Source organism: Siniperca chuatsi, linkage group LG18, assembly GCF_020085105.1.
Source record: "Siniperca chuatsi isolate FFG_IHB_CAS linkage group LG18, ASM2008510v1, whole genome shotgun sequence".
Classification (NCBI taxonomy): Eukaryota; Metazoa; Chordata; class Actinopteri; order Centrarchiformes; family Sinipercidae; genus Siniperca; species Siniperca chuatsi.
The window spans coordinates 18,891,401-18,914,790 of record NC_058059.1 but is presented as its reverse complement, the minus strand read 5'-3'; the positions used below and the strand labels follow the sequence as shown (position 1 = coordinate 18,914,790).

The window sequence follows — 23,390 nt, the reverse complement described above, 5'->3', positions numbered from 1 at the left end:
TGTGCACAGGCAATATAAAGGGAGTAAAACCAAATAATTATGTGTTTGGTTAACACTTTTCTTGAGTTGATTCTTCCAATATAAATAGTGTATTAAGATTCAGCTCTGTAGAACTAGGACAGATTCCTTATTGGGGCATAGTCACTCGCACACTTAGATATACATATCATTTTTTATTGCATGCTTTAATTAGTACAAATCATAACACAATCTTGCAGAATTATTGCACCAGACTTCCTAAATTAAATCAGAAATGCCAATATGATTTTTCCTACTGGTAACTCTTGTTTAACAGGAAGAGGAATTTCACACCACTATGTTATGAAATGCAATACGTTCTTTTGGAATGCTCTTGAAGCATTTTTTCCCTCACTTTGATTGTCTGAAAATTGATCCACATGACATGCATTAGTGTTTCCTGTTGATGTCTGAGTTGCATCTTCCCAAAGGCGATTAGGTCTGTTACCACTGTGAAAACATAATGTGCCTGTGTCTTTGTGCATGCACATCTGTGCATACATGCAGGTAGAAGTTTATTTCTGTGTGCCTGCAGGCACTCACACACACACACACACACAATAACTAATTTAGCAAGCAGTTCAAGTTGAGGTCTCCTGGACGACACAGCGTCTCTTTGTGTTCGAGCCCAGGTATTAAATTCCATTTCTGAAAGCACCTGGATGTGCACATCAGTCATGAAGTCACAATTTTCAGAGCTGTCATAACTTACTTTTGGTAAGTCGTTAAAAATGTTTATGCTTCAAGAGAGCAACAGATGCCTGGCATTTCTTGCACCTATGAAAGAGGCAAAATGTGAATTGGACTAAAGGAGCTGATATTGAAAATGTCAGAGAGAGAAGTCCTCATTTTGAGCATGCGCACCATCACAGGGTGTGTTACATACCTGGCTGCTCAGATCGAAACTATAATGTTGGCCCCGATTGGCTGGAGCCATTCACCTGTACTGTTGTTTTACTGGCCCTCCACTCCTGCCCCGTCTCACCATCCAGGTCCAAAGATCGCTGCATTGTTTGCTCAAGCCCTGAGCTGTTAGGCGCCGGGGGATCCCAGCTCTTCCTGCATGAACCTGAAACCTCTGCAGTAGGCGCCTCTCTCACCACTACGCCACTTCACCTGTCGTCCGTCCTGTGTCTCTTTCATCCAGCTGGAAGCCCCAGTCGAACCCCCTTCTCTGCCTGGGAATCCAAACAGAGCACAGACGAGGACCTGGATTTACTTTATCTGAGGGAGAATTGAAACTAGCTTTTTTTTCCCACTTTCTTTTTATCTTTTTTTTTTTTGGCCCTGTGTTCCTGTGTCTATGTGTGTGCAGGACTTAAAGGACCCAAGAAATCCCATTTTTGTTTGAGGTATGTGGCTGGTTTTCATTGGTTTTTACGCACTGGGAAAATGGTGGATGTACAGCACTTTAGTGGAAAAAGAACACGAAGGCGCTTACATTTTAAACCCTTAGACATGTGAGACACATTTCAAATACATGACTAATCAATAAGTCCAAGCCATTCCGGATTCACAATAATTCATTCAATTTCATAGTTGTGTGAGTGCAAGTAGAACAATAACAGCGTGAGTGAAACATGCCCAACCAAGCCTTTTGGTTTGGAGCCGTCTGGTTTTCTAAACTGTACACACATACAAATCAGGATATTGCTGAGCAGCACATGTAGTGGTGAGAAACTTTGTCTCATTTATCTCAAAGATGATTCATGATTTTCTTTTATGTGGAGGACATACACTTTTTTTTAACTTATTTTGAATACAGGGTAATGGGTGGTTTTGTTTCTTTACCATATATGCAGGGCAAGGATCAGCAACCAATTTCTGGTCATTTTTTATTGTTATGGATTTCACTGTGGACATTTCATATTCTTCCTGTTCCATTTTGTCTTAATCAAAAAACTCTGAAACGACTGCAGACTGTACAGAACTTAGCTGCTAGGCTGTTAACCAGGACCAAGTGGTACGGTCACATCACACCTGTTTTAGCCTCTTTACACTGGCTCCCTGTTTGTTTTAGGATTGATTTTAAGATCTTGTAATCCCTTATGAACCTTCACGAAGTTTGAGATCTTCAGGGGTCTCCTGTCTGTTCCTGAGTCCAGGATGAAAACTAAGGGGGACAGAGCTTTTGCCATCAGGGCCCCGAGGCTCTGGAACAACTTGCCAGAAGAAATTAGGTTGTCTGAGTCAGTGTCTTCGTTTAAGTCTCTTCTCAAAACACATTTTTATCGGAAAGCATATCCAGATTTTACCTGAACTGGCTGTTTATTTTATTGCTTTTGTGTATTTTATTTCTTTATATTTCATCATTCACTGTGGTATTTTATTTCTCTTGTTGTGAATCACTTTGTACTTTGTTTTAATAAGCGCTCTATAAATAAAGTTTTATTGTTATTATTTAGGAAATGGTATGCTGTTCCAAAAAAAAACAACACACAAATATGAATCAAAACCTTGATTTTCTGTTGTGTATTCAATGTCTTGCAATTCTTGCCTGATTCTAAGCAAGTCAAATGTTCATGGTCATATCGCTATCTTAATCTTTGTGGTAGTGGATTATCTGCCATAGATCTCTCTCTGGTACAAAGGGTTGAGAAGGAGTGGCTAGATGTCTTTATAGCTCTGCAGCACAGATAAATTCTTGATGATATTGCCTGATATTTCCTCAAAGAAAGACTCGCGTCTGTTTTCTCACTTAAATGTCATGTTACCTTAACATGTTTATAGAAATGCACAGAAATATACTTTAAATTTCGCAATTTTTGGCCATAAGAGCAAACCAGGATCTGTATTACAGAAAGCCTGTCTGTTTGTTAACAATCATTTTAGTGATGACTTAATTCAAAAAAGTCAAATTACTTGAGTTGTAGCTTACTTGTCATTTTCTAGACACAATTTCAGTTTGACTAAAAACTATGACTAATTTCTTAAATCAGCAAAATATCAGGAATCACATGTGCGTCAACGCTGTTGTTTTGGTGTTTTATTTAGCTTTTAGCTTTTTGTTTTTATTATCTTTCCCTCATTTGCATCTCTTCTGCCTGACTTTATTTCAGCAAATGTCCCCTGTATGTTGTTAAATCTCCACTTTTAAAAAAGCATTCACTCATTTCCTCTGCTAATACTTGGATATCTTGTACACAAACATGACCTTCCATAAATCAACTGGTTCCCCCTCACTTTTGCCAGTTTCCCCTTTCAGTTGCTGTCTCGGTATAGTCCAACTACATGACTCTTTGCTTCGCTAACTATGCGTCACTCTGTGATAAGTATACGCATGCTCTTTCTCTAGGTGTGAAATATGGAGAAACTGAGCTAAAGATGGGGTCGGCAGTGTCATACTTTGGCCAGTTGTGTGGAAAGGAGGAAAAAAAAGGTGAGATCTGATGCATACAAACTGTACATTAAATGTTAAGCAGCTGTACGTCTGCGTATGTCTTAAACTGAGTTTTTATTGTTCTTGCATTATGTCTGTAATATAGAGTCAGTGGACTAATACCACTAATGTTTACATACTGCATGTTGTACTTGACGATTAGTGACAATGCTGCTATATCTTCATCCCTCTCTTGCTGTGAATCTTGTATTTTTTCACAGAGGAGGAGAGACACTTGCGAGCTAATGACAGACCTTTCAACCTGTCTTACCACTATGCTGTAAGTATAGAAACAGTCTGTGTGTATCCAGCAGATGAGATGGGATCGGGAGGGAGACCCTTTTCAGAATTCAGTGTCTTGACAGTTGTGTGCTGTCCTTACAAAAACAGAATTTTCTTAAATATAAGTCATGTCCCATTCGTACTGTATTTGTCACATTCGTCTTCAGAACAATGCCATCAAGACCTCCAAATACAACATTTTCACCTTCCTGCCACGTAACCTCTTTGAGCAGTTCCGGAGGCTCGCCAATGCCTACTTCCTCTTCCTCATGGTCCTTCAGGTAGATGTTTCTATTTGTTTACCTCCTCCAGTGCTGTGATGTCAACGTGGACTGCATGGGGTCTTTACACATTTCCGTTTTTCAATGACTAAGAATTTTCACAAATTTATCAAGGGGGGGGGGGGTCATGGGTATTTATGCTGACTGATGCTGGCAGAAATGGATGTTTTCGCAAATGTTAGCCACAAAATATTCAGAGAAAAAATCTGACCTTTGACCTTATATAGCTTCCAGATTATCGGATTCCGGTGTAAAAATTCCAACAGATGCAAGGTGTTAATGCATTTTAAATGTGTGTGTGTGTGTGTGTGTGTTCCTTTGACAGGTAATACCACAAATCTCCTCTCTCTCCTGGTTCACCACGGCTGTCCCTCTGATTTTGGTGCTGTCCATCACAGCAGTCAAAGACGCCAGCGATGACATAGTAAGCAGAAATTATAACGATCTGTTGGGACAAAAATGCAAACACAGCGCTTTGTTAAATAACTAAAAGGGAATCCATGTCAGATCTAAGCAAACACTGTTTTCTCTTTCCTGTATTGTCTGTGTAGAACAGACACAAAAGCGACAATCAAGTGAATAACCGCATCGTGAACGTCCTCATCGATGGAGAGTGAGTCGTTTAAGATACAGATATCACATTATATACTTGCAGATTACACATGATGAACGTACACACACAAATATGCAGCCGTTGAGCCGTTTTGAGCTTTAATAGGTCATGTTTTGAAGTCTTTATGCAGTGTTGTGATTTCATTGCGTGTTTTATGTTTCTATTTTTTCTGGCAGACTGAGAAATGAAAAATGGATGAATGTGCAAGTAGGAGACATAATCAAACTGGAGAATAATCAGTTTGTCACAGTAAGTATGGAGATGCTACAGTAAAGATTAAAAAGTGAATTATTTTTGTAATTACTAGGGAATGTTAACCGTATGTGCATTATGGCATTTTATAGCATGTGGCCATTCTATACACTTTGATGCTTTCAGTGATAACAACAGCTACACTGAGTCCAAGACAAAGTTCCCACAAGTGATAGTTTATCTCATCTTATTATCTTCTGTACTATCAGTTGTCTGTTCTGTATCTAATGCTTTCATTTTAGGCGGACCTTATGTTGCTGTCCAGCAGTGAGCCTCTCAATCTGGTCTACGTAGAAACGGCTGAATTAGATGGGTGAGTGTGCAGTACTGTGTGTGTGTGTGTCTGTGTGTGCTTGGCTGACGGCTGATGTCTCACACTGTCTGGGATTTCCCTTCAGTTGCATCCTTCTCATGTCCTCTTGGTCTCCCCCAGTGAAACCAATCTGAAGGTGAAACAGGCCCTGACCGTAACTGGAGAGATGGGAGACAGCATCCATGCTCTGGCTAGCTTCAATGGTGAGAAGCTGAAAGAAACACACCCAAATTTTTAGAATTGCCATCTGGCTTCTTTACTAAGAATTCTGCGTCAATGCAAAACTGACAACACAGACAACTGGAGCAAAAGGAAAACGGCCAGACATATGACAAGGACATAACATTTCAAAGAGAGAAAGAAAAACAATAGAGAAGGGAGAAGATAGGAGATTTGTCGAGATTGGTCAAAATATTGGGATTTCTCTGATATGTACTTATCTTTATTCAAACTGCTAAGGTTGCAGATTAGAATTTGTTATGTTTTTGTGTTGGCGCTGTAGTTAAGCTTAAGGTAAGATTCAATGAAAATTGACTACAGAGTTTCACACTTGAACACAGGAGCTGTAGCCTAGAACAGAACATATTTCCATATTGAAACTTGTGAACTGTAGAATTGGATGTGTTCACTGCCACTAACCTCTGTCTCTTTCAGGTGAAGTGCGATGTGAGTCTCCCAATAACCGTCTAGACAAGTTCAAAGGAACCATGACTCTGAACGGACAAACCTACGCTTTGGACAATGACAAGGTGCTGCTCAGAGGATGTACTCTGAGAAACACTGAGTGGTGCTTCGGTCTGGTCATCTTCGGAGGTAAACGCTCAAGAGCTGCTAGCTTGTAGCAGTTGCGTACACGACGGGAACTACCCGCTCAGTGTTGTGCAATGAATTTCCTAAAACACGGACGGAGACAGCGTACAGCCAAGTTTGGGGTGCACCAGTCAAGTCTGCAGGGGCTCCGCAGAGGGCGCTCATGCTACACACAACAGACCAGTTCTAGTGGGAGAATTCATCTATTTTATTATAAACAAGACCGACAAAAACACAATAACAAATAACATAACAGTAAAATACATCAGTGAATAATAATACATGGAATTTATTTATTTAATTTAGTAATGGTAAGTAGAATCATTAACTCTACTATAGGTACAAGCTGCTAATCTTTGGCTGTTGTACTTTATATGAATTGTTACCATTTGGTAAATGACCAACCTGCATTCAGTTAGCATTTTATGTGCTAACTTTGGACTTTTGACTGATAAGAAATCATTGGTCAGATAAGTTAAATCCTGAGTCTGGTCCAGTTAGGTTATATTTTGAGAGCAGCTCATGAATCACATAGTTTGATAGCAAAACAATTAAGAAAAGGCAGGGGTGCTGCCTCAATCAAACTCTATCTCTAGCTTGGATTTATAGGCCCACAGGCATTTGTTTGTTAGCAAGTCACTGACTGAAGTACAAGAAAACATGTGAGAAGAAATATGTACTCAAAAATGTAAATCACAATACTATATTAATACAAACTTGTAGAATACACTGAACATTACATATTATTGATAGATTAAGAGTATCTGAGGCACATTTTACCGTCATTATAGTCTGCAAATGCTGAAAACGTGCCTTTATCTGCATGACTGTCAGTGTATCTGAACAAGAGGTTGAACCTTTCCAGGTCCCGACACCAAGCTGATGCAGAACAGTGGAAAGACAACCTTCAAACGGACGAGCATTGATCACCTGATGAATGTCCTGGTGTTGTGTGTGAGTTTCATGTCCAGAAAAACACACAAGCTCACATGTACAATTTAGCTAAAAAATGTTTTGTCTTACACATCTAACTCAGAGTAGTGTGTTACTTTAAATGCATCTCTAGTTATGTAAACACATGTATGAATGAATGCTGCTGTGGAATGCATTAAGTAAAATTTGTAATGTGTCTTGATTTGAAAATAAAATAATATACATACATACAGCTGGGGTTATTGATCATAACTCTTTGCTCTGTTTTGAAATGAACTTAATTATAAAAAGAAAATAGTTACAATTGCAATGGCTAAAATGCCATGCTCTTATGGAGAAAAAAAAAGCTGAATTATGATTTCAGGATTTTACATTACTTGATTTTGCACATTACTCTTTACTCAGCAATTTTGTTAGATCTCTGCTCTGCTTGTTAATTATACTTTGACATTTCTTCCAGTTACAAGATCTATTAGTAAAACTACTTGGAGGGAACTTATCAGTGTTGTTCCTTTTCCTACTTGTTCCTGATACAGTAAAAGTCAATAAAAGCCACTGATTACTTAATGCCCCTTGAGTTCCCTCCTGCATTACCTTCATAAAAGAATCCATTATTGAAATGCAGATTGATTTTTATGTGATATCTTTAATCTATCAGATCTTTGGTTTCCTGGCGTTTATGTGCTCCGTTCTGGCAATTGGCAATGCAATCTGGGAGGTGAAGGAGGGTTCCGTGTTCACAGCCTTCCTCCCTCGTGACTCAGGGGTTGGTGCTGCTCTCTCATCCTTCCTCTCCTTCTGGTCCTACGTCATCGTCCTCAACACGGTGGTGCCCATTTCTCTCTACGTCAGGTACGTTTTGGCACAGAAAGACAACGAAATCAGAAAGCAACAGAAGTTATCGGGAGTCAAGTTCAGAGTCAAAGTTATTGTTTGTCTTTGTGTGTCCCTACATGTCTCACACTTATCCCTATGTGTGTGTGGATGTCAGTGTGGAGATCATCCGTCTGGGGAACAGCTTCTTCATAGATTGGGACAGGAAGATGTATTACCCCAAGAATGACACTCCTGCACAGGCGAGGACCACCACACTCAACGAGGAGCTGGGCCAGATCAAATACATCTTCAGCGACAAGACCGGCACCCTGACGCAGAACATCATGACTTTCAACAAGTCCTCCATCAATGGGAAAGCTTACGGTGAGCAGCTCTGCTTATATAAATATATACAGAGTTGAATGGACACACCAGCATTGGCTGAATAATTGATGTTGGAGTGTATTTCTCTTTTATTCAGGGGAGCTGTTTGACTTTGCTGGACAAAGGGTGGAAATAACAGAGGTGAGAGGAGAATACTGATACACGACTGTATATTTTTGTGGATTTTGTGTAAAGTATGTATTACTCTTTTGTTTCTGCTTTTTTTTCTCTGCAGAAGACAGATAGAGTGGACTTCTCCTGGAACCAGCTTGCTGATCCAAAGTTCATCTTTCACGACCACAGTCTGGTGGAGGCGGTGAGAGAAGGAAACCTGGAGGTTCAGGCCTTCTTCCGCTTGCTGGCTCTGTGCCACACCGTCATGCCTGAGGAAAAGAAAGAGGGTGAGCGTCCTCTAATGGATGTCTTTATTACTACATGGAAAGTGCCTGCAAAGGTTTAAAACAGAATAATTATACTGCTTATGTTCTGTCTCTGGTTATTAAATAGGTTTTGCATTGTGGTTGTGTGAAACCCTAATAGAGCTCAGTCCTGTACTAATAATAATAATACAGATTCCTCTTTGTTTTTCCTCTATCTTTTTATTTTCAGATTAACCAAATTAACTCAATTCCTAACTAATTGTGTTTACTAATGTTCACATTTTAACTTTTCTTCCTTTCCTCTCTTGCCATCTTTATCTCCTGGCAGGGGAGCTCCACTATCAGGCTCAGTCTCCCGATGAGGGCGCTCTGGTGACCGCAGCAAGAAACTTTGGGTTTGTGTTCCGCTCACGCACGCCAGAGACCATCACGATCGTGGAGATGGGCAAACAAGTCACCTATGAACTTCTCGCTGTTCTTGACTTTAATAATGTGCGCAAGAGAATGTCAGTCATAGGTGAGAGAAAGTAGTGGCACAATGTTTGGTTTTTCTATATTTTCTATGTTTTGCATGTTGCCAAAAAAGGATGTTATAGATCGCTATAGATTTTTAAAAGAGTTCTTTAGATACTTAATCCATCACACTAAACAATCTGTTGCCTGTATGGTTTTGATCCCAGCTTTAATTGCATGGTGAAATAGTTACCATTTCAAAAATTCTGTTGGTGCATTCAAGGGTGCGCTGATAATTGAAATTCCTGTATCGACTGCTCAATAGCAACCTTGTAAATTCAGGAAATGGCCAAATTCACATTATCCTTTCAGAGATGTTCATTTAAATTCATGCAATCTGTCATGAAAATGATCCTAGATGTGACAAGTTTATGTGTTAAACCTCATGAATCTGTCCTTGCTAAGTGACTTCAACCATGATTTCCAGTGCGTAGCCCCGAAGGCAAGTTGACTCTATTCTGCAAAGGAGCAGACACCATCATCTTTGAAAGACTGCACCCGTCCTGTAACAAACTGAAGGAAGTTACCACCGGACACCTCAACGTGAGTGATGCGGTTGGATTTTTGTGATGTGTGTGCCCATATAAAACTAATGTACATTCAGAAATTGTCAGGATTTTTGTTTTGAACTGCTTTGAACTATCCAATCAAAATAGGAGTATGCAGGCGACGGCCTCCGTACGCTGGCTCTGGCCTACAAGGACTTGGATGAGAGCTATATGGAGGATTGGCAACAACGCCACCATGAGGCCAGCACTGCCATGGAGGGACGAGAGGAGAGACTGGATGAACTTTATGAAGAGATAGAGAAAGACCTGCAGGTTAGTCCACCTGCTGAATACTTTGACACATTGCTAGATAGTTTGATTGACTCAACAACTGGCTGGTTAACTTCTTGGTTGGTATATTTGGAGAAGAATTAAATATACTGTATATCCTGCTCCATAAAACATGGAATTAATAATGATGAGACATCAAGAAATGATGATGAACACTGCCTGCCAGACTAACAAAAAGATCTAACATGCAGATTGAAGTGCCAGTTAAACCAGTATTGCTTTATCATTATGTGTTGTTTTTTAGGTGATTATTTTATTTCTGCCAGAGAAAGAACATGAGCATGGCTTTAAAATTGTTGCTTTAAACATACAGTATTGGAAAATATGATTTGAAAAATCGGAGATGCTTTTTATTTATCACAGAATGATACAAAAAAATCCTTTTCACATTACACCCTGTACCTGTGTTTTTTAGCTGTTGGGAGCAACAGCTGTGGAGGACAAGCTGCAGGACGGCGTGCCACAGACCATAGAGCAACTGGCTAAAGCTGACATCAAAATCTGGGTGTTGACCGGGGATAAACAGGGTTAGTGTCGCATTTGGATATTCCCGTTCAAATCACACATTTCAAGATGGGTGAAGTAATACAGTAATATAATGTGAAATATATTTTCATATTCTCTCACTGTAAATCTCAATGTGTCAGGAACCCCCAGGTGCCAAATCTCCAAGGGTTCTAATGACACATCTAAACATCCTGTGTCATCTGGAAATGAACTGTGGAAAAAAAGTGAATGTTTGGCATTTTTGACAGATGAATTGCATCACAGTAATTGTAAATATCAATATTTTGAAACAGAGACAGCGGAAAATATCGGCTATTCCTGCAACATGCTGAGAGAGGAGATGAAGGAGATTTTCATTGTTACAGCCAATACGGCTCAAGGAGTCAAAAAAGAGCTACAGTAAGTCAGTCTGAAACACAAGTATGTCTGCTGATCAGAGGATGTTTCAGTATACTGAATTTCAAGATAACTAGTACAAAATATACCAATAATGTATTCGACACAATTTGACATACATTTGATGCTTTTTGATGCTTTATTTTTTTTGTATAGAAGCTGTGCTAAGTTGGCAGCTCTAAATAACAGTGACAATTGATTGTTCACTAAGCACCCCCTTAGTTACTACACCTGTCAAGCTTTTCAGTCTGGAAAATTAGCTGTAATGTATTGATGTTTAAATTCATACAGACGTGAACAAAACCAGGCTTCTCATTTCTAGCCGACGACCGTGGATTTTGTTGGCAGAACTGACAAGTTGTAGCTAGCTAGAGTAAGCTAATGCGAGTTGCCTGAAAGCCTCGTGTCTAACTGACTTTTAAAGTTTCCAACTGAATCGTGTTAAAACAAAAACCCTGTAAAAAGTCTTAAATATGCACATGATGGCTACATACTTAATATAATGTTAAAAGACTGAGGCTAAAGCTACATGTCACGGGTAATGTCAGCATCCTCATCAGCTAAAGCTGTAGAAGACATTAAAATAAATGAAGAGCATTGTTCGTGTATTGCAGGGTAGAGCTAGTTAGCCCTAGTTTTATAGTACAGTATTGTACATGTAATTAAAATGTTATTTGATCTAATGTAACCTTTGGATGGTTTGGTTGCTTTCTATAACAAACATACTTGGACAAGCAGCACAGTAGTTAGATTTGCATAAGTGTTTGTATTTTCAAACAGTATGCTTCACTTTTACAAAAGGATTTGAGGATGAGGACTGATGAGTTTGGTAACGCCTAAATAACACAAGTTTGGCTGGAGCTGCTGGAGTGTAAATTTCACTAAACCAAATAAAGAGCACTACAGAGGGTCAATCCTTTCTCTAAAAGTCTAAACTAAACTCTGATATATTAGCATCTTGGCTCCCACACAGTGGATGTACAATTCCTGACATATTTTTCTTATGTAAGCTGTAATGCTCAGTTACTACTTTAGGTAGGTAAGCTAGTTAGCTGGACATGCTAACTATGGCAGCTTATGTTACAGCAGATAAACACAAAGTATAATACATTGCTTACACTTGTATTTTTGGTTTAGGAAAGGCAAAAAAAAGACAACACCCTCCAGACTCTTGATGCCGAGTATGACTGTTACTGCAGCATGTGGAGAAATCCAAAGCCTGACAGTCCTGCCTCGCCTGGTTACGGTTGTTCAACTATGATTGTACAATTGTTTTGGGGGCAGTCAAAGCATACAGTCAATTGACCTTATAAAAAATTTTTATGTCGGCCAATTAAAATACACAGCACAAAGCTGTACTCGTGTTTACCAGTTAATAATTAAAGGAAAATAAAATGATGAGGAGACAAAGGGAAACACAATTAGAGTGTATCTCTACTTTGTCAGTTAAGGTGGATTAAGATTTTCTATATTATCAACACTCCTCCAAAATTTACTTTTAGAAGGCCACTGAAGGAGGCATTGTGTTTACTGTCAAACAGTCACGAAGAAGAGGAGTAGCTGATAATAAAGTTTATCATTAAGCTCAATAAACTGTTATTGGCATGTTAATGTTAATACTTAAGCCCTACTGGTATCATATTTTATTTGTTGTTGCCAAGTCTTTAGGCAGGTAATCGGTTTATGTTAAATCATTTGTTTCTATCCCAAACTAATTATTTTAGAAAAAATACAGTTCATAAAGCCCAGCCATCCCCATGTCTTCGTGTTTTCAGGAATGCGAGAAGGAAAATGTGTCCAGAAGCTGCGGATGAGCCATCTGTGATCAAGGCTCGCGCAGGCCTGTTTTGTCTTGAGAAGACAGAGACTGTGCAGGATGAGAAGGTGGATGGAGAATATGGCCTAGTTATAAATGGACACAGTCTGGTAAGAAGGCTTTTTCAGGCACATTACTATTTCCAGTATCTGCTGAATCAACAAGAAATGTTCTACCCTTTTGTCTCCATCTGTCTTCGATCCAGAAAAAAAGTCCTGCTGGATGTCTTGTTTCTTTAAATAAAGTTGCCTGGCTGGGCCCAAAAAGTTAATCACTCTAGCTGAAAAGTCACCACACTTGACTCACAACCTCATTACGGTCCCTTCTTCCCTTTCGTCCTCAGGCCTTTGCGCTGGAGAGCAACTTGCAGCTGGAGCTGCTGAGGACAGCGTGTATGTGTCAGACAGTGATTTGCTGCAGGGTCACCCCTCTGCAGAAGGCCCAGGTGGTTCAGCTGGTCAAGAAATACAAGCAGGCTGTCACTCTGGCCATTGGGGATGGGGCCAACGACGTCAGCATGATCAAGGGTGAGCTCATTCAACTCAGACACGATATCAAGAACCAGAGAGTTGTATTTGCAATAAAACCAAACAGCTGGAAAATGTTAATTCTGTTTCTTTCTTTTGTGTCTGTCCTTCAGCTGCTCATATCGGTGTTGGTATCAGCGGTCAGGAGGGCATGCAGGCGGTTCTCTCCAGCGACTACTCCTTCGCCCAGTTCCGTTACCTTCAGCGTCTCCTGCTGGTGCACGGTCGCTGGTCCTACCTACGCATGTGCAAGTTCCTACAGTATTTCTTTTACAAGAACTTCACCTTCACCTTTGTGCATTTCTGGTACGCCTTCTTCTGCGGCTTCTCTGCACAGGTGAGGGACATGTATTGGAATAATGTATGTAATGGGTTACATGCGGTGTGAAAAAATAAGGAATCTAGTAAGGCAAATGAGTAACTCTAAGAATAGTGCATATTGACTGGTTGACTATATGCTTCACAAAAGTATTTATTGCTGACATGTTGTAGTGGTATAACAACCCCACAGATATGAGAGTCGTGTACGAACACTTTTACATCCACAAAACAAAACTTTTAAAGCGAAATACAAATTGTTTCCTGAATTGCAATGACTGTAAAGTTTTCACCAAATGTTCCAGGAGAGGCGTATGTACATAAATACATACAACATTATTAATGCTGTATTTACATGTTTAATGTTGTCTTTGTTGTTCTTGTTCATAGACTGTGTATGATGAGTGGTTCATCACCTTGTATAACCTGGTTTACACAGCTCTTCCTGTCCTCGGCATGAGCCTCTTTGACCAGGTATGCGCTAAGGGGACAATTAGTGATAAGTTTAAGCTCAGAAACTCAAATTTTTTGTTTAATATCATATAATTTATCAGTAGTGCACACCCTGGCGTCTGTATCATCTCGGCTTTCGCTTCTCTTTCCTGTTTCTGTAGGATGTGAATGACCGCTGGAGTTTCCAGTATCCTCAGCTCTACACCCCAGGCCAGCTGAACCTGTACTTCAATAAGAAAGCCTTTGTGTACTGTATGATGCACAGCTGCTACAGCTCCCTCATCCTCTTCTTCATCCCATGGGCCGCCATGCAAGACACGGTCCGAGATGACGGCAAAGACATTGCCGACTATCAGTCCTTTGCTTTATTGGCACAGACCTGTCTGCTGGTTGTGATGAACATACAGGTGAGGAATACAGTTCCTGTCACCAGGAGCATCACAGCTATAAATTTCTCTATCAAATTGCCATATATGCTATTACTGCAATAGAACCACATGAACTGTGATAGATTTTATATTTATATTTTTTATTCATTTTTATTTTATTAATTAAACCCTAAATTCCATTTTTCAGCTGTGTCTGGACACCCATTACTGGACAGCAGTGAACCAGTTTTTTGTTTGGGGCAGCCTGGCCGCTTACTTTGCCTTCACATTCACCATGTACAGCAACGGCATGTTTCTCATCTTCACCTCCTCTTTCCCCTTCATCGGTGAGTAGATTCCACCCATTTATGGAGGCAGAGAGGTTGTTGGTGCCTACGTCTTCAAATTTTATTCTAATATGTAGAGGTTAATATGGTTTATAACAGGCCAACAATAATAAAATATAGTTTGTGCATTAAATTTTAACCCTTTTAAATGTGTGCAGAGTCCCTTACAACCCATATACAATGTTATAGCCCTGTATAACGATAAACCCTTTGACTATGTGATTCTGACTGCTGGTCTGATGCTTTCCGAACTCCAGGCACCGCACGAAACTCTCTGAGCCAGCCTAACGTGTGGCTGACCTTATTCCTGACTTCCCTCCTCTGTATTCTGCCTGTGGTGGCTTTCCGCTTCATTCTCATTCAGCTTCGGCCCACCATCAACGACAAGGTGAGAAAACACATGACACAGACCATAAAACTACGCTGTCTTTTATGCACCCTGTTTTTAACTCTGTAAATAAAGTTAGCGTTCTCTGAATGAAAAAATATGTTGCCACTTAAACTCTGCCTTCCCATATTATTCTTCAGTTTACAATTTGGCCCTCTGATTTCTTAAATACATTAGAAGGTGCAGATAGAGTATGTTTGTCTATAGCGTTCATATTTGCTTAGTTTAATATAGGTTACAGAAATTATTTGATGTTTGAAATATCTTGATCTTGGAATTATAAGTTCTATCTGCTAAGGCTTTACAGAAAGTTATGATTTTCTTTGTAACAGTAGTTAGTCTTACTTTGTTTTAATACACAAAATCAACTATTACTGAAGGGAGTCACGATATAAGATATTTAGGCACAGACAACAATTAGCTACATATTGTTAGACATAAGTTAGACATTGAGACATTTGGTCACTTCAAAGATTGTTACAGACAGATTTGAACGTACAAAACAGTTCTTAAGTTTTTATTAACAATGCAATTCAAAACTGTGAAAAAACTGTTTAAAAAATCGATATTTCGTCTCCTTGTTGTACAATTTTTCTGTTTGCTACTGTCCCTGTGTCTGCTGTTTTTCTTTTTACTGTACTTTGCTGGCCTCTTTTTCTTTTCTGCTCCCAGATTTACTTTACTTCTACTTGTTTACCTGGACTGTCTGTTTGTGTCTGAACTTTGAATAACATCATTATCATGTCTGCTACTGTACATAAGTTATAAACAGACACAAACCCAGTTAGCAGCATGGTAGGGTTAGCATCAGATCACTAAAACATTCAGTAACTAGCTGCTAGAAACCTGAATCTCAGAGGTGACACCTAGTAGTCGCAGTAACTCGTTAGTAAAAATAACTTGGTCTAATTAACATTAGCAAGCTAGCTGTCCAGCATGGTAGCTAATGTTAAAAATCAGCATTTCACCAAATTAAATCAAGATTCTAAAAAATGACTAAACTTAAGTTTGCATTTGTAACAGTGCCATTCATAATTATTTTGATCATCTATTTTGATATTTAGATACAGAGCCTTATAATTCTAAGGTCACAATATGGCAAGAAGTAATTCACATTTAAGCTATGATACATGTTACATGAACGAGTATACAAGCCAGGAGAAATGCTAGAATCTATCATTGTAAAAATATTAGTAAAAACATTATAGAGGTAGGTGGACCCTGAAGACGCATGTGAAGTAATAGCAATAAACTGTCCTGAATGAGGGAATGTTAAGAAGTCTACATTAAAGACTTGTCTCTCTCTCGCCCTTCTAGATGAGACATAAGGTGCGGAAGGAGGCTCTGCCAGCTCCTGCACCACGCCGCCCACCTACCAGGCGTATCAGCACCCGTCGGTCTGGCTACGCCTTCTCCCACACCCAGGGCTACGGTGCTCTGGTGACATCTAAGAGGTTCCTGCTGAAACTACCCCTGAGGAGTCGACCGATCCTGTTTACGCAAACAGACTCTCCTCTGGCTCAGAATCAGCCACAGCACTATCGCAGCATCGCAGAGGGGCCGGAGGAGTCACAGAGCCCTTAGACAGGAGGTACGCAGGGACTAAACCGCTGCAGAGTGCATTTTTATTCTGGAGCCTAGCTCACACTCATGAGAGGATGCACAGGGTAAAGTTCACTACCTGGATTGTTTCCAGGTCAAACCTTTACACTTAAAACTGAGTCTGACACGGAGATGGACCTTTTTGTTAAACCACAAACAGCCGTTTTATCTCTCTCGCCCGCCACCAGACTCCATTGAAAAGACCAATAATTTTATCTCACAGACCATTGTTAAACACACTTCAAATTCATTCAAACTCAAACCTTAATTCACCACATTAGATGAGAAATTAACCAGCCGTTATATCACTCACTCATGTGCACTAACATGCAAGCGCGGCCGAGATCTTTTTAAGTGTTCACTGTTTTATACACTGTAAACATACAGTACAAAAGCTGACTCAAATTTCAGAAGTCAGCACAACCTTGAACTCACTATCAAGGAGAGTTTTTAACAGTCCCTACTCACAGCTGCCAGCAGAGATTTGACAGAAAAATAAAAGTACATCACCTCTCAAGCATGATTTAATATTGTGTGTGGTAAGCTTTGAGAAATGGTCAGAAAAACATTATGCAGTTTGTAGTGAATGGGCTAAAACATGCAAAACCAGAAACTGCGATGAGATTAACTTTGTGTCATGCACACTACATTTTTTACAGTATTCGTTGTGATCTGTATAGAGTTTTAGAAAGTTAAGTTAAAAAAACATAAATGTTGGCTCTAGCTGATCTGGGGAAACTGGATTACACTGCCTGCAACATGAAGTTGCATTTTGTACCTTTTAATTTTTTTTTTGTTTTTCTTAAGTGAATTTTAAATACTCAGGGTGTCATTCTGAGAAAGGATAAAAGAGTGATTTCAGTTGAAATCTACAATGAACCTCTTTTCACTCTGTTGTTTACATAATTATTCACATGAAGATTTGGTTCACAATGTTTTATTTGTGTTCTGCTCTGTGTTCATCTGTTTGTTTGTTTATGAAGGGATGTATAACTTGTCCAATTAGTACCACTTAGTCACAGTATGTTCGAAGTACAGCCAGGGGTCAGTGCTGTCTTTGTAATTGTAGAAAGAAATGGTTTAAGTGTCATATGAGGGACAGTGCAAGGACCAGCAGACAGCACATATTACTCATAAAGTCCCTTTTTTCAGTCCTACCACATATTTTGCCAATGTCTTTCATTTTATTACATTTTATTTTGGGCTATCGTTAAAGTTTCTGCATCTGTAGAGATCATCTGTGACTAAAACAAATAATTAATAATAATTAATCAGTTAAATAATGAATTGACTTTTGTTAAAATAAATTGCTTCACCATCAAGGCAAACGGGAAAAAAGAGGAGTGATGTAAATATATTCATATCCAAGTTGGATTTTACTGGAGGATTCAAGACTTTACTACTGCGATCACAACACAATGCTAAAATGCAAGAAGGCCAAAAACATCAAATATGGAGAAAGAGAGCTGTTTCAGTCACTAGACCCTCATCAGGGCGAATGTTTGACAAAAGGTATTCTCAGATCTTATGATGACATCAAATAGAGCACACCTGTGCTTTCATTTTTACACATGGGAAATGGAGTTCACATTTGTACATACAGTAGCAACCTCCACAGAGACAACATATCACAAAAACTGAGGATAAATCAACACAGGAAGCACAGAATGGAAATACATATAAGCACAAGGAAAGTCATCATACACAATTCAAGAAATTGCTTATATGTACTGGTTTGATTTGTTTACATATAAGCTTTGTTTTAAGCGCCAAACAGCCTTTTTAATTTCACCACAGGATATTGGTAGGAATTCTAAGCAGTTAAAACTATGTAGATATTGTAGATTGATTGATAGAAACATGCATGCACTACAATCCTGTATACAAACACACTGTATCACAGAGACAGAGAAGAATTTGTATGAAGGACAAAAATGTCTGATTATTGTAAATATTTAATAACCTGACCTCATTTAGGAAGCCTCAACCAAAACCTCTTCCAGATTTCTTTGCATTATGTATGCAGCTGCGTGCACTCTTACTCTCTTTCTGCCTGTCTTCCTCTCAGGCTCACGCTTTTTCTTTTCACTCACACTTCCCATACATACATACATGCTGTACTGGTATATTTGCAGACACACACACACTGCATTCAACCCACATCTGTAGTGTCCTCCGGGGACAGCGAGCAATGACATCACTGGTGTAGGGCTGTCCCAGCATGGCGCCAATCCAGAAAAGCTTTAAGCTTTCTATCTGATCCACAAGAAACAGAAACAGGTTGGTGTATATTACAGTTTATGAGACAGCGCTTTGGAGACAAAACAAGTAGTATATAATATTCACCAAAAAAGCCAAAGGTTAATCACAGGTTTGAAGAAAAGCTAATGACTGAAGAGATGAAATAGAAGAATAAAATTCCTGAAAAATAGAAATTATATAAAAGCCGGCTTATTAAATTGTGTTTTAAGGAGAAGAAGTCATAGATTTTGCAAATCAGATCTCCTCACTTGAAGATCGACAGATATCCACATATACTTGGCACGATGCACCAAACAGATTCAGCATAAGGGTTAGCTAATAAAACTCAGCTCATATAGCTTCCTTCCACTCCAGTTTAACCATTGCTCGTTGCTCCTCCCCTTATGGCCGTGCAGCACAGTCAGCAGGCTCCACAGTCTCCAGTGAAGGTCACTGAATGATCCCACAGAATGGAACAGGAATGAGGACTGGTATGCTTTATAAATAGCCTGCCTGTGAGGAACACCCACACCACAACCATGTACGTTTTCATTTTGAAACAACCTAAGATCGTATTTCTGATTATCAGAATATTTTCCACGACCTACCTTTCGGCGCATATCATTGAAAAATGAAGCCAGTGATGCCAGTGAGAGCAGTGACAAAAAAAAGAAAGTCAGCTAAATCCTTTATGCTATTAATAGACACTGACATTTATTGTGCCAGGAATAAAAAGCAGTTTGATGATATTATCATACAATCTCCCTGGGTCAAAGTTCAAGTGGAAAGCTGCAGCCTGGTCTGAGTGGTCAGCTTCTGTAAGACGAGACAGCAGACTCAACTTATAGAGAATTTCACACTTAGCGGTCCAACTTGGACTGAGGATAACTATGTGTTTCAGTGTACCAGGCAACTGTGTGCTGCTCTGTGGAGAGAGCAACCTTAAAAAGTGACTGAACACGTTTACTTAGAGGAAACAGACATCATATACATGTCTAACTAGGCGAGTGCCTTTCTGATGAAAACGCTGAGCTCCAGATAGAATTTCTGGATTAAAGTTGCTGGTTTATTAATGTTTTGTCTGTCAGAGGCAGAGCCTTAGTGGTGGTGATCAGTCAGTGACTCAGTCTGTGCAGCCAACACTTTGGTCCAAAGAACAATCTTCCTGCCAAATTGCCATATAATTTGGTATGGACATTCATGGTCCCCAGAGGACGGCTTTTAATTATGTACACTCTTCCCTTGACCAGCACTTCGGTACATGAAAAGGTATCTTGAAATCAAATTGATTGTCAATCAAAATGGCTTCGGATATTAATGGATAAATCCTTTTTTCCCAGTTTCCTCACTATATACTATTAAGACAAAATAAAGCTTCTCTTTATATACAACAAATATCAAAATCTAATTGGCAGATTGTTCGGAAATTTACTGAGCGCATTCACGTTTAGTTGTGAAAACAACGTTGGCATGTTATCAACTCTTAAAGGGACTATAAGGGACCCCAAAATAAAAAATACATGTTTCCTCTTACCTGTAGTGCTATTTATCCATATGGATTGTGTTGTTGTGAGTTGCTGAGTTTTGGAGATATCGGCTGTAGAGATGTCTGCATTTTTTTAATACATTGGGACGATATGACACACTTTGAGCTTTGTGGAGCTCAAAGTGTCAAAAAGATACAGTTGAAAAACTCAACAGCAATGTCTCTTTCCAGAAATCATGACCCGGTTACTCAAGATAATCCACAGATTTGTTGTGAGTAGTTTCATGTAGGAACTATTTTCTTTCTACCGATAGTTCCTTCATGAAACTGCATTTGATCATTGATTTGGAGTTGTGTTTTGTGTCCACCTGATGTAAGTCCAATAGTCACTCTCTTTTAGCTCTGTTTTTGGTCTCTACCAACTCCTGAGGGAATTATCTGGCTCTTTAGCTGCTAAATGCTCCACTATGTTCACCAGCTAGTCAGTAACTGTGTCTGTCTGCTGTTTGGTGCTGAGCAGGTGGTGTACAGTGTTTTTTTTAATAGCTTTTTCATTGAAAGCAGCTGCCTGCTGCGGCCAAAAAAAAACACTATGAGAGCGGTGAGAGTGAACCAAAACAGTAGTTGCAGACCGGACAGCTAAACAATGAGCTGAAACTCACTGTAAAGTTCCGTAAAGCCGAGGGGAGCTGTTATTCAGGTGATAACTCTCATTAGGTACATCATTACGAGTGACCCCTTTCACTTTGTCACATTGTTTTCACCTCGTCAATTGATACATTGTTATTTTAAAAAATATCTTTTATAGCCACTGTAATGAACATGGCAACCTCTAGGGGTTGTTCGAGGCACCTTAGATGTATTGTATTTTTTGATGGACAACGTGTTTGTCAGCGCGTACCAGAAAAGGTATGTAAAAGGGAAAGGACATAAAGCAATTAAGAAGGGGTATTATGGAGGGTTTTAAATGTGACAAGAAGACAGTGATCTGAACCAACTACCGGAAACAGCACCCAAATACAACAGGTTATATCTACTCTTTAAGTAGACATGTGTTGACATAAGGGGGGGATAAGGAAATCTGAGTTTTTTACTGTTCCCACAGCCAAAACAATCACAGGATAAAGGTTTATGAAGTGCCTGTGCATTAAATCTTCTGTTGATTCCATGCAAATAGGATTTGTATATTTGATTTTTGGGCAGTTAAAAATTCGTTAGCATACACATTACTTCTCTTAAAATAAAAAAAGGGTGTTTTTTAGAATGTTGATTTGAAAGCTTTGTTCACTCTAGACAACCTAACTGTATGTGAAGAGCCTGACAGAGGAGTGTTTTCTGGATTAGACTGATGACTCAGTGTTAAGACTTTTGCCTTAACAGAGATCAAACATTGGTCCAACGGTGGCTTAACTGTTTAGATGTTTGACAAATGGTGTGTGTGTGTACGTGTATTTGTGTGAATGTCTATGTGAGACAGCGAGAGACATACAAAGAGAGAGCGTTGTCTATAAGCAGAGTGTAAGTCTTGTGTCTAAATAAAGGATTACCTTCAACCTTAGAAAGTGCACGCACTCCCAGCTGCCAAATTAGCACTAGTGAGGGAGTCTGCTGCATTTACACTCCACAAAACCAACACACATGACCCAGAAATTCTCATTAACATTACCAGTAACCTCTGCTGGCTCTCTTGTAAGGTGTTTCATCAGGAATCTTCTCCAAAACTGTTAGTTCTGATCGGTTATGTTCAGTTCTTCTGTGTAATAGGCTATTCTAATGGACAGGAAGTTATCCATTTAGTTCATTAGAATCAGACACAAGAATAGAAAATAGTCCTGACATGTGAGGCTTTCAGTGTAAACAGAACCTCTATATAACATCATGTGTTGTTATATTTGGCTCTCTGCGCTGGGGCAAACAGGCAAAAGTTCCCTGAACTCCTGTTTTGAAATAGATAAGACAACAGAAATCACGAGACTTACATGCTGGGCAGAGTTGACCCCATTTGAAGTGAGTCAAATTGGCTAAGAGGTGCATGCCATTAATCCCGCAAAGGTTCAGGGTTCGATATCCCAGGGGAGGCTCCCGTTAGTATTGGTCACTTTGGATGGAGGGGTCTTCCAAATGTGGAACCACAGCAGGGATCACATTTCGCATGTCACATTTACATGTAGATGGCACACAGTGGCAGGTCAACATAGGGAGCATGTTAGTTCTTCTGATTACTATTAGTATGGCAAAATGTGTGTGTTACATTCTTTTTTCTTTTTTTTACAATTTAATTATTTTTTTCAATTTATTGGCTGTTCTGTGTGCTTGTTTCATTCATCATTCAAGTCTTCTTTTTTGTCCGTCTTTGTCAATGATTATTATGTTAAAGTCCTTTGTGAGTAATTACTGTGCATGACTTACTCTGAATTCTTATATTTGCTGGACTGCCAATGAACCATTAACATCTAATTTTCTCTTTCTTCCCGTAATGCATCTGCCCGCCCGCTTCCAGCACTGATTACACATGGTTTTATCCTCTGAAATAACCTCACAAAACCTTGCTGCTCCCTGCAGTGCAGATTAATCATTTACAGGACTGTCAAAACATTGCATTCGTGCATGCGTATGTGTGAGTGTGTCCTATTCACCATCCAGAGTCCCTGGACTGGAAGATAAAGAGCACCCTCTTTTCAGATACAGTGGAGTCACCTTCAGCACGGAGCTGAGTGGAACTGACAAGCTGGCATGAAAATACGCCTGCTAATGACGCTTTCCCTGCATGAGCCACCTCTGAGCCAGCTGGACTCAAAATAAGGTCATGATCTTGGCTTTTGGTTTGAATCACAGGCATTTAAATAAAGAAAATTTAGGCATCAGTTCAAAGAGACCTCACAAGACCCTACATGACTGAATCTGTCTATGTTAGGCTATTTGTTTGTTGCAACAGCAGTTAATGATTCACAGGAATGTAGACAGCAACAGCACATCATTTGTACATGTTGGTGCATGGATGAAAAGTAGTAGAGTGGACCCGCCACATTGAATTACGAACAATTTTCTAAAGTAATAATTTGGAATGGAGATCTGCAAATGTCTCTCTTCACAAATGGATCACAACCTCCCTTGTCTAGACATATATA

General features: G+C 39.5%; 1 protein-coding gene and 3 long non-coding RNA genes across 4 annotated transcripts; 1 reads left to right on the top strand and 3 right to left on the bottom strand.

The window, feature by feature from the left end:
- Positions 1-158: 158 nt before the first annotated feature.
- On the bottom strand, positions 159-1,041 carry LOC122865277. The gene is made up of 2 exons (XR_006375443.1): positions 905-1,041; positions 159-795 (listed from the first exon to the last, which is right to left on the bottom strand). It is a non-coding gene; the product is annotated as an uncharacterized LOC122865277 (long non-coding RNA).
- LOC122865275 (phospholipid-transporting ATPase ID-like) lies at positions 789-17,830 on the top strand. The gene is made up of 28 exons (XM_044173473.1): positions 789-1,370; positions 3,314-3,397; positions 3,619-3,677; positions 3,847-3,960; positions 4,286-4,384; positions 4,512-4,573; positions 4,750-4,822; positions 5,068-5,138; positions 5,259-5,341; positions 5,793-5,951; positions 6,814-6,902; positions 7,540-7,733; positions 7,873-8,081; positions 8,179-8,222; positions 8,317-8,482; positions 8,790-8,978; positions 9,402-9,517; positions 9,631-9,795; positions 10,229-10,340; positions 10,614-10,719; positions 12,492-12,642; positions 12,876-13,059; positions 13,173-13,396; positions 13,768-13,851; positions 13,992-14,237; positions 14,407-14,545; positions 14,803-14,933; positions 16,251-17,830. Exons 2-28 carry the CDS (start codon positions 3,343-3,345, stop codon positions 16,515-16,517), a joined length of 3,591 nt encoding a protein of 1,196 aa, XP_044029408.1. The 5' UTR covers positions 789-1,370; positions 3,314-3,342; the 3' UTR covers positions 16,518-17,830.
- On the bottom strand, positions 4,293-5,916 carry LOC122865278. Its single transcript, XR_006375444.1, has 3 exons — positions 5,778-5,916; positions 5,202-5,349; positions 4,293-4,405 (listed from the first exon to the last, which is right to left on the bottom strand). It is a non-coding gene; the product is annotated as an uncharacterized LOC122865278 (long non-coding RNA).
- Positions 16,895-20,732, bottom strand: LOC122865279. Its single transcript, XR_006375445.1, has 2 exons — positions 18,882-20,732; positions 16,895-18,791 (listed from the first exon to the last, which is right to left on the bottom strand). It is a non-coding gene; the product is annotated as an uncharacterized LOC122865279 (long non-coding RNA).
- Between the last annotated feature and the right edge of the window lie 2,658 nt (positions 20,733-23,390).

What these genes read in the sequence shown, in the direction of transcription:
- LOC122865275 (XM_044173473.1), top strand. Translation starts at nt 3,343, where the DNA reads ATGGGGTCGGCAGTGTCATACTTTGGCCAGTTGTGTGGAAAGGAGGAA. An exon ending in TGGAAAGGAGGAAAAAAAAG is followed by an intron (nt 3,398 to 3,618) that starts GTGAGATCTGAT and finishes ATTTTTTCACAG; the next exon opens with AGGAGGAGAGACACTTGCGA. An exon ending in TGAATGTCCTGGTGTTGTGT is followed by an intron (nt 6,903 to 7,539) that starts GTGAGTTTCATG and finishes TTAATCTATCAG; the next exon opens with ATCTTTGGTTTCCTGGCGTT.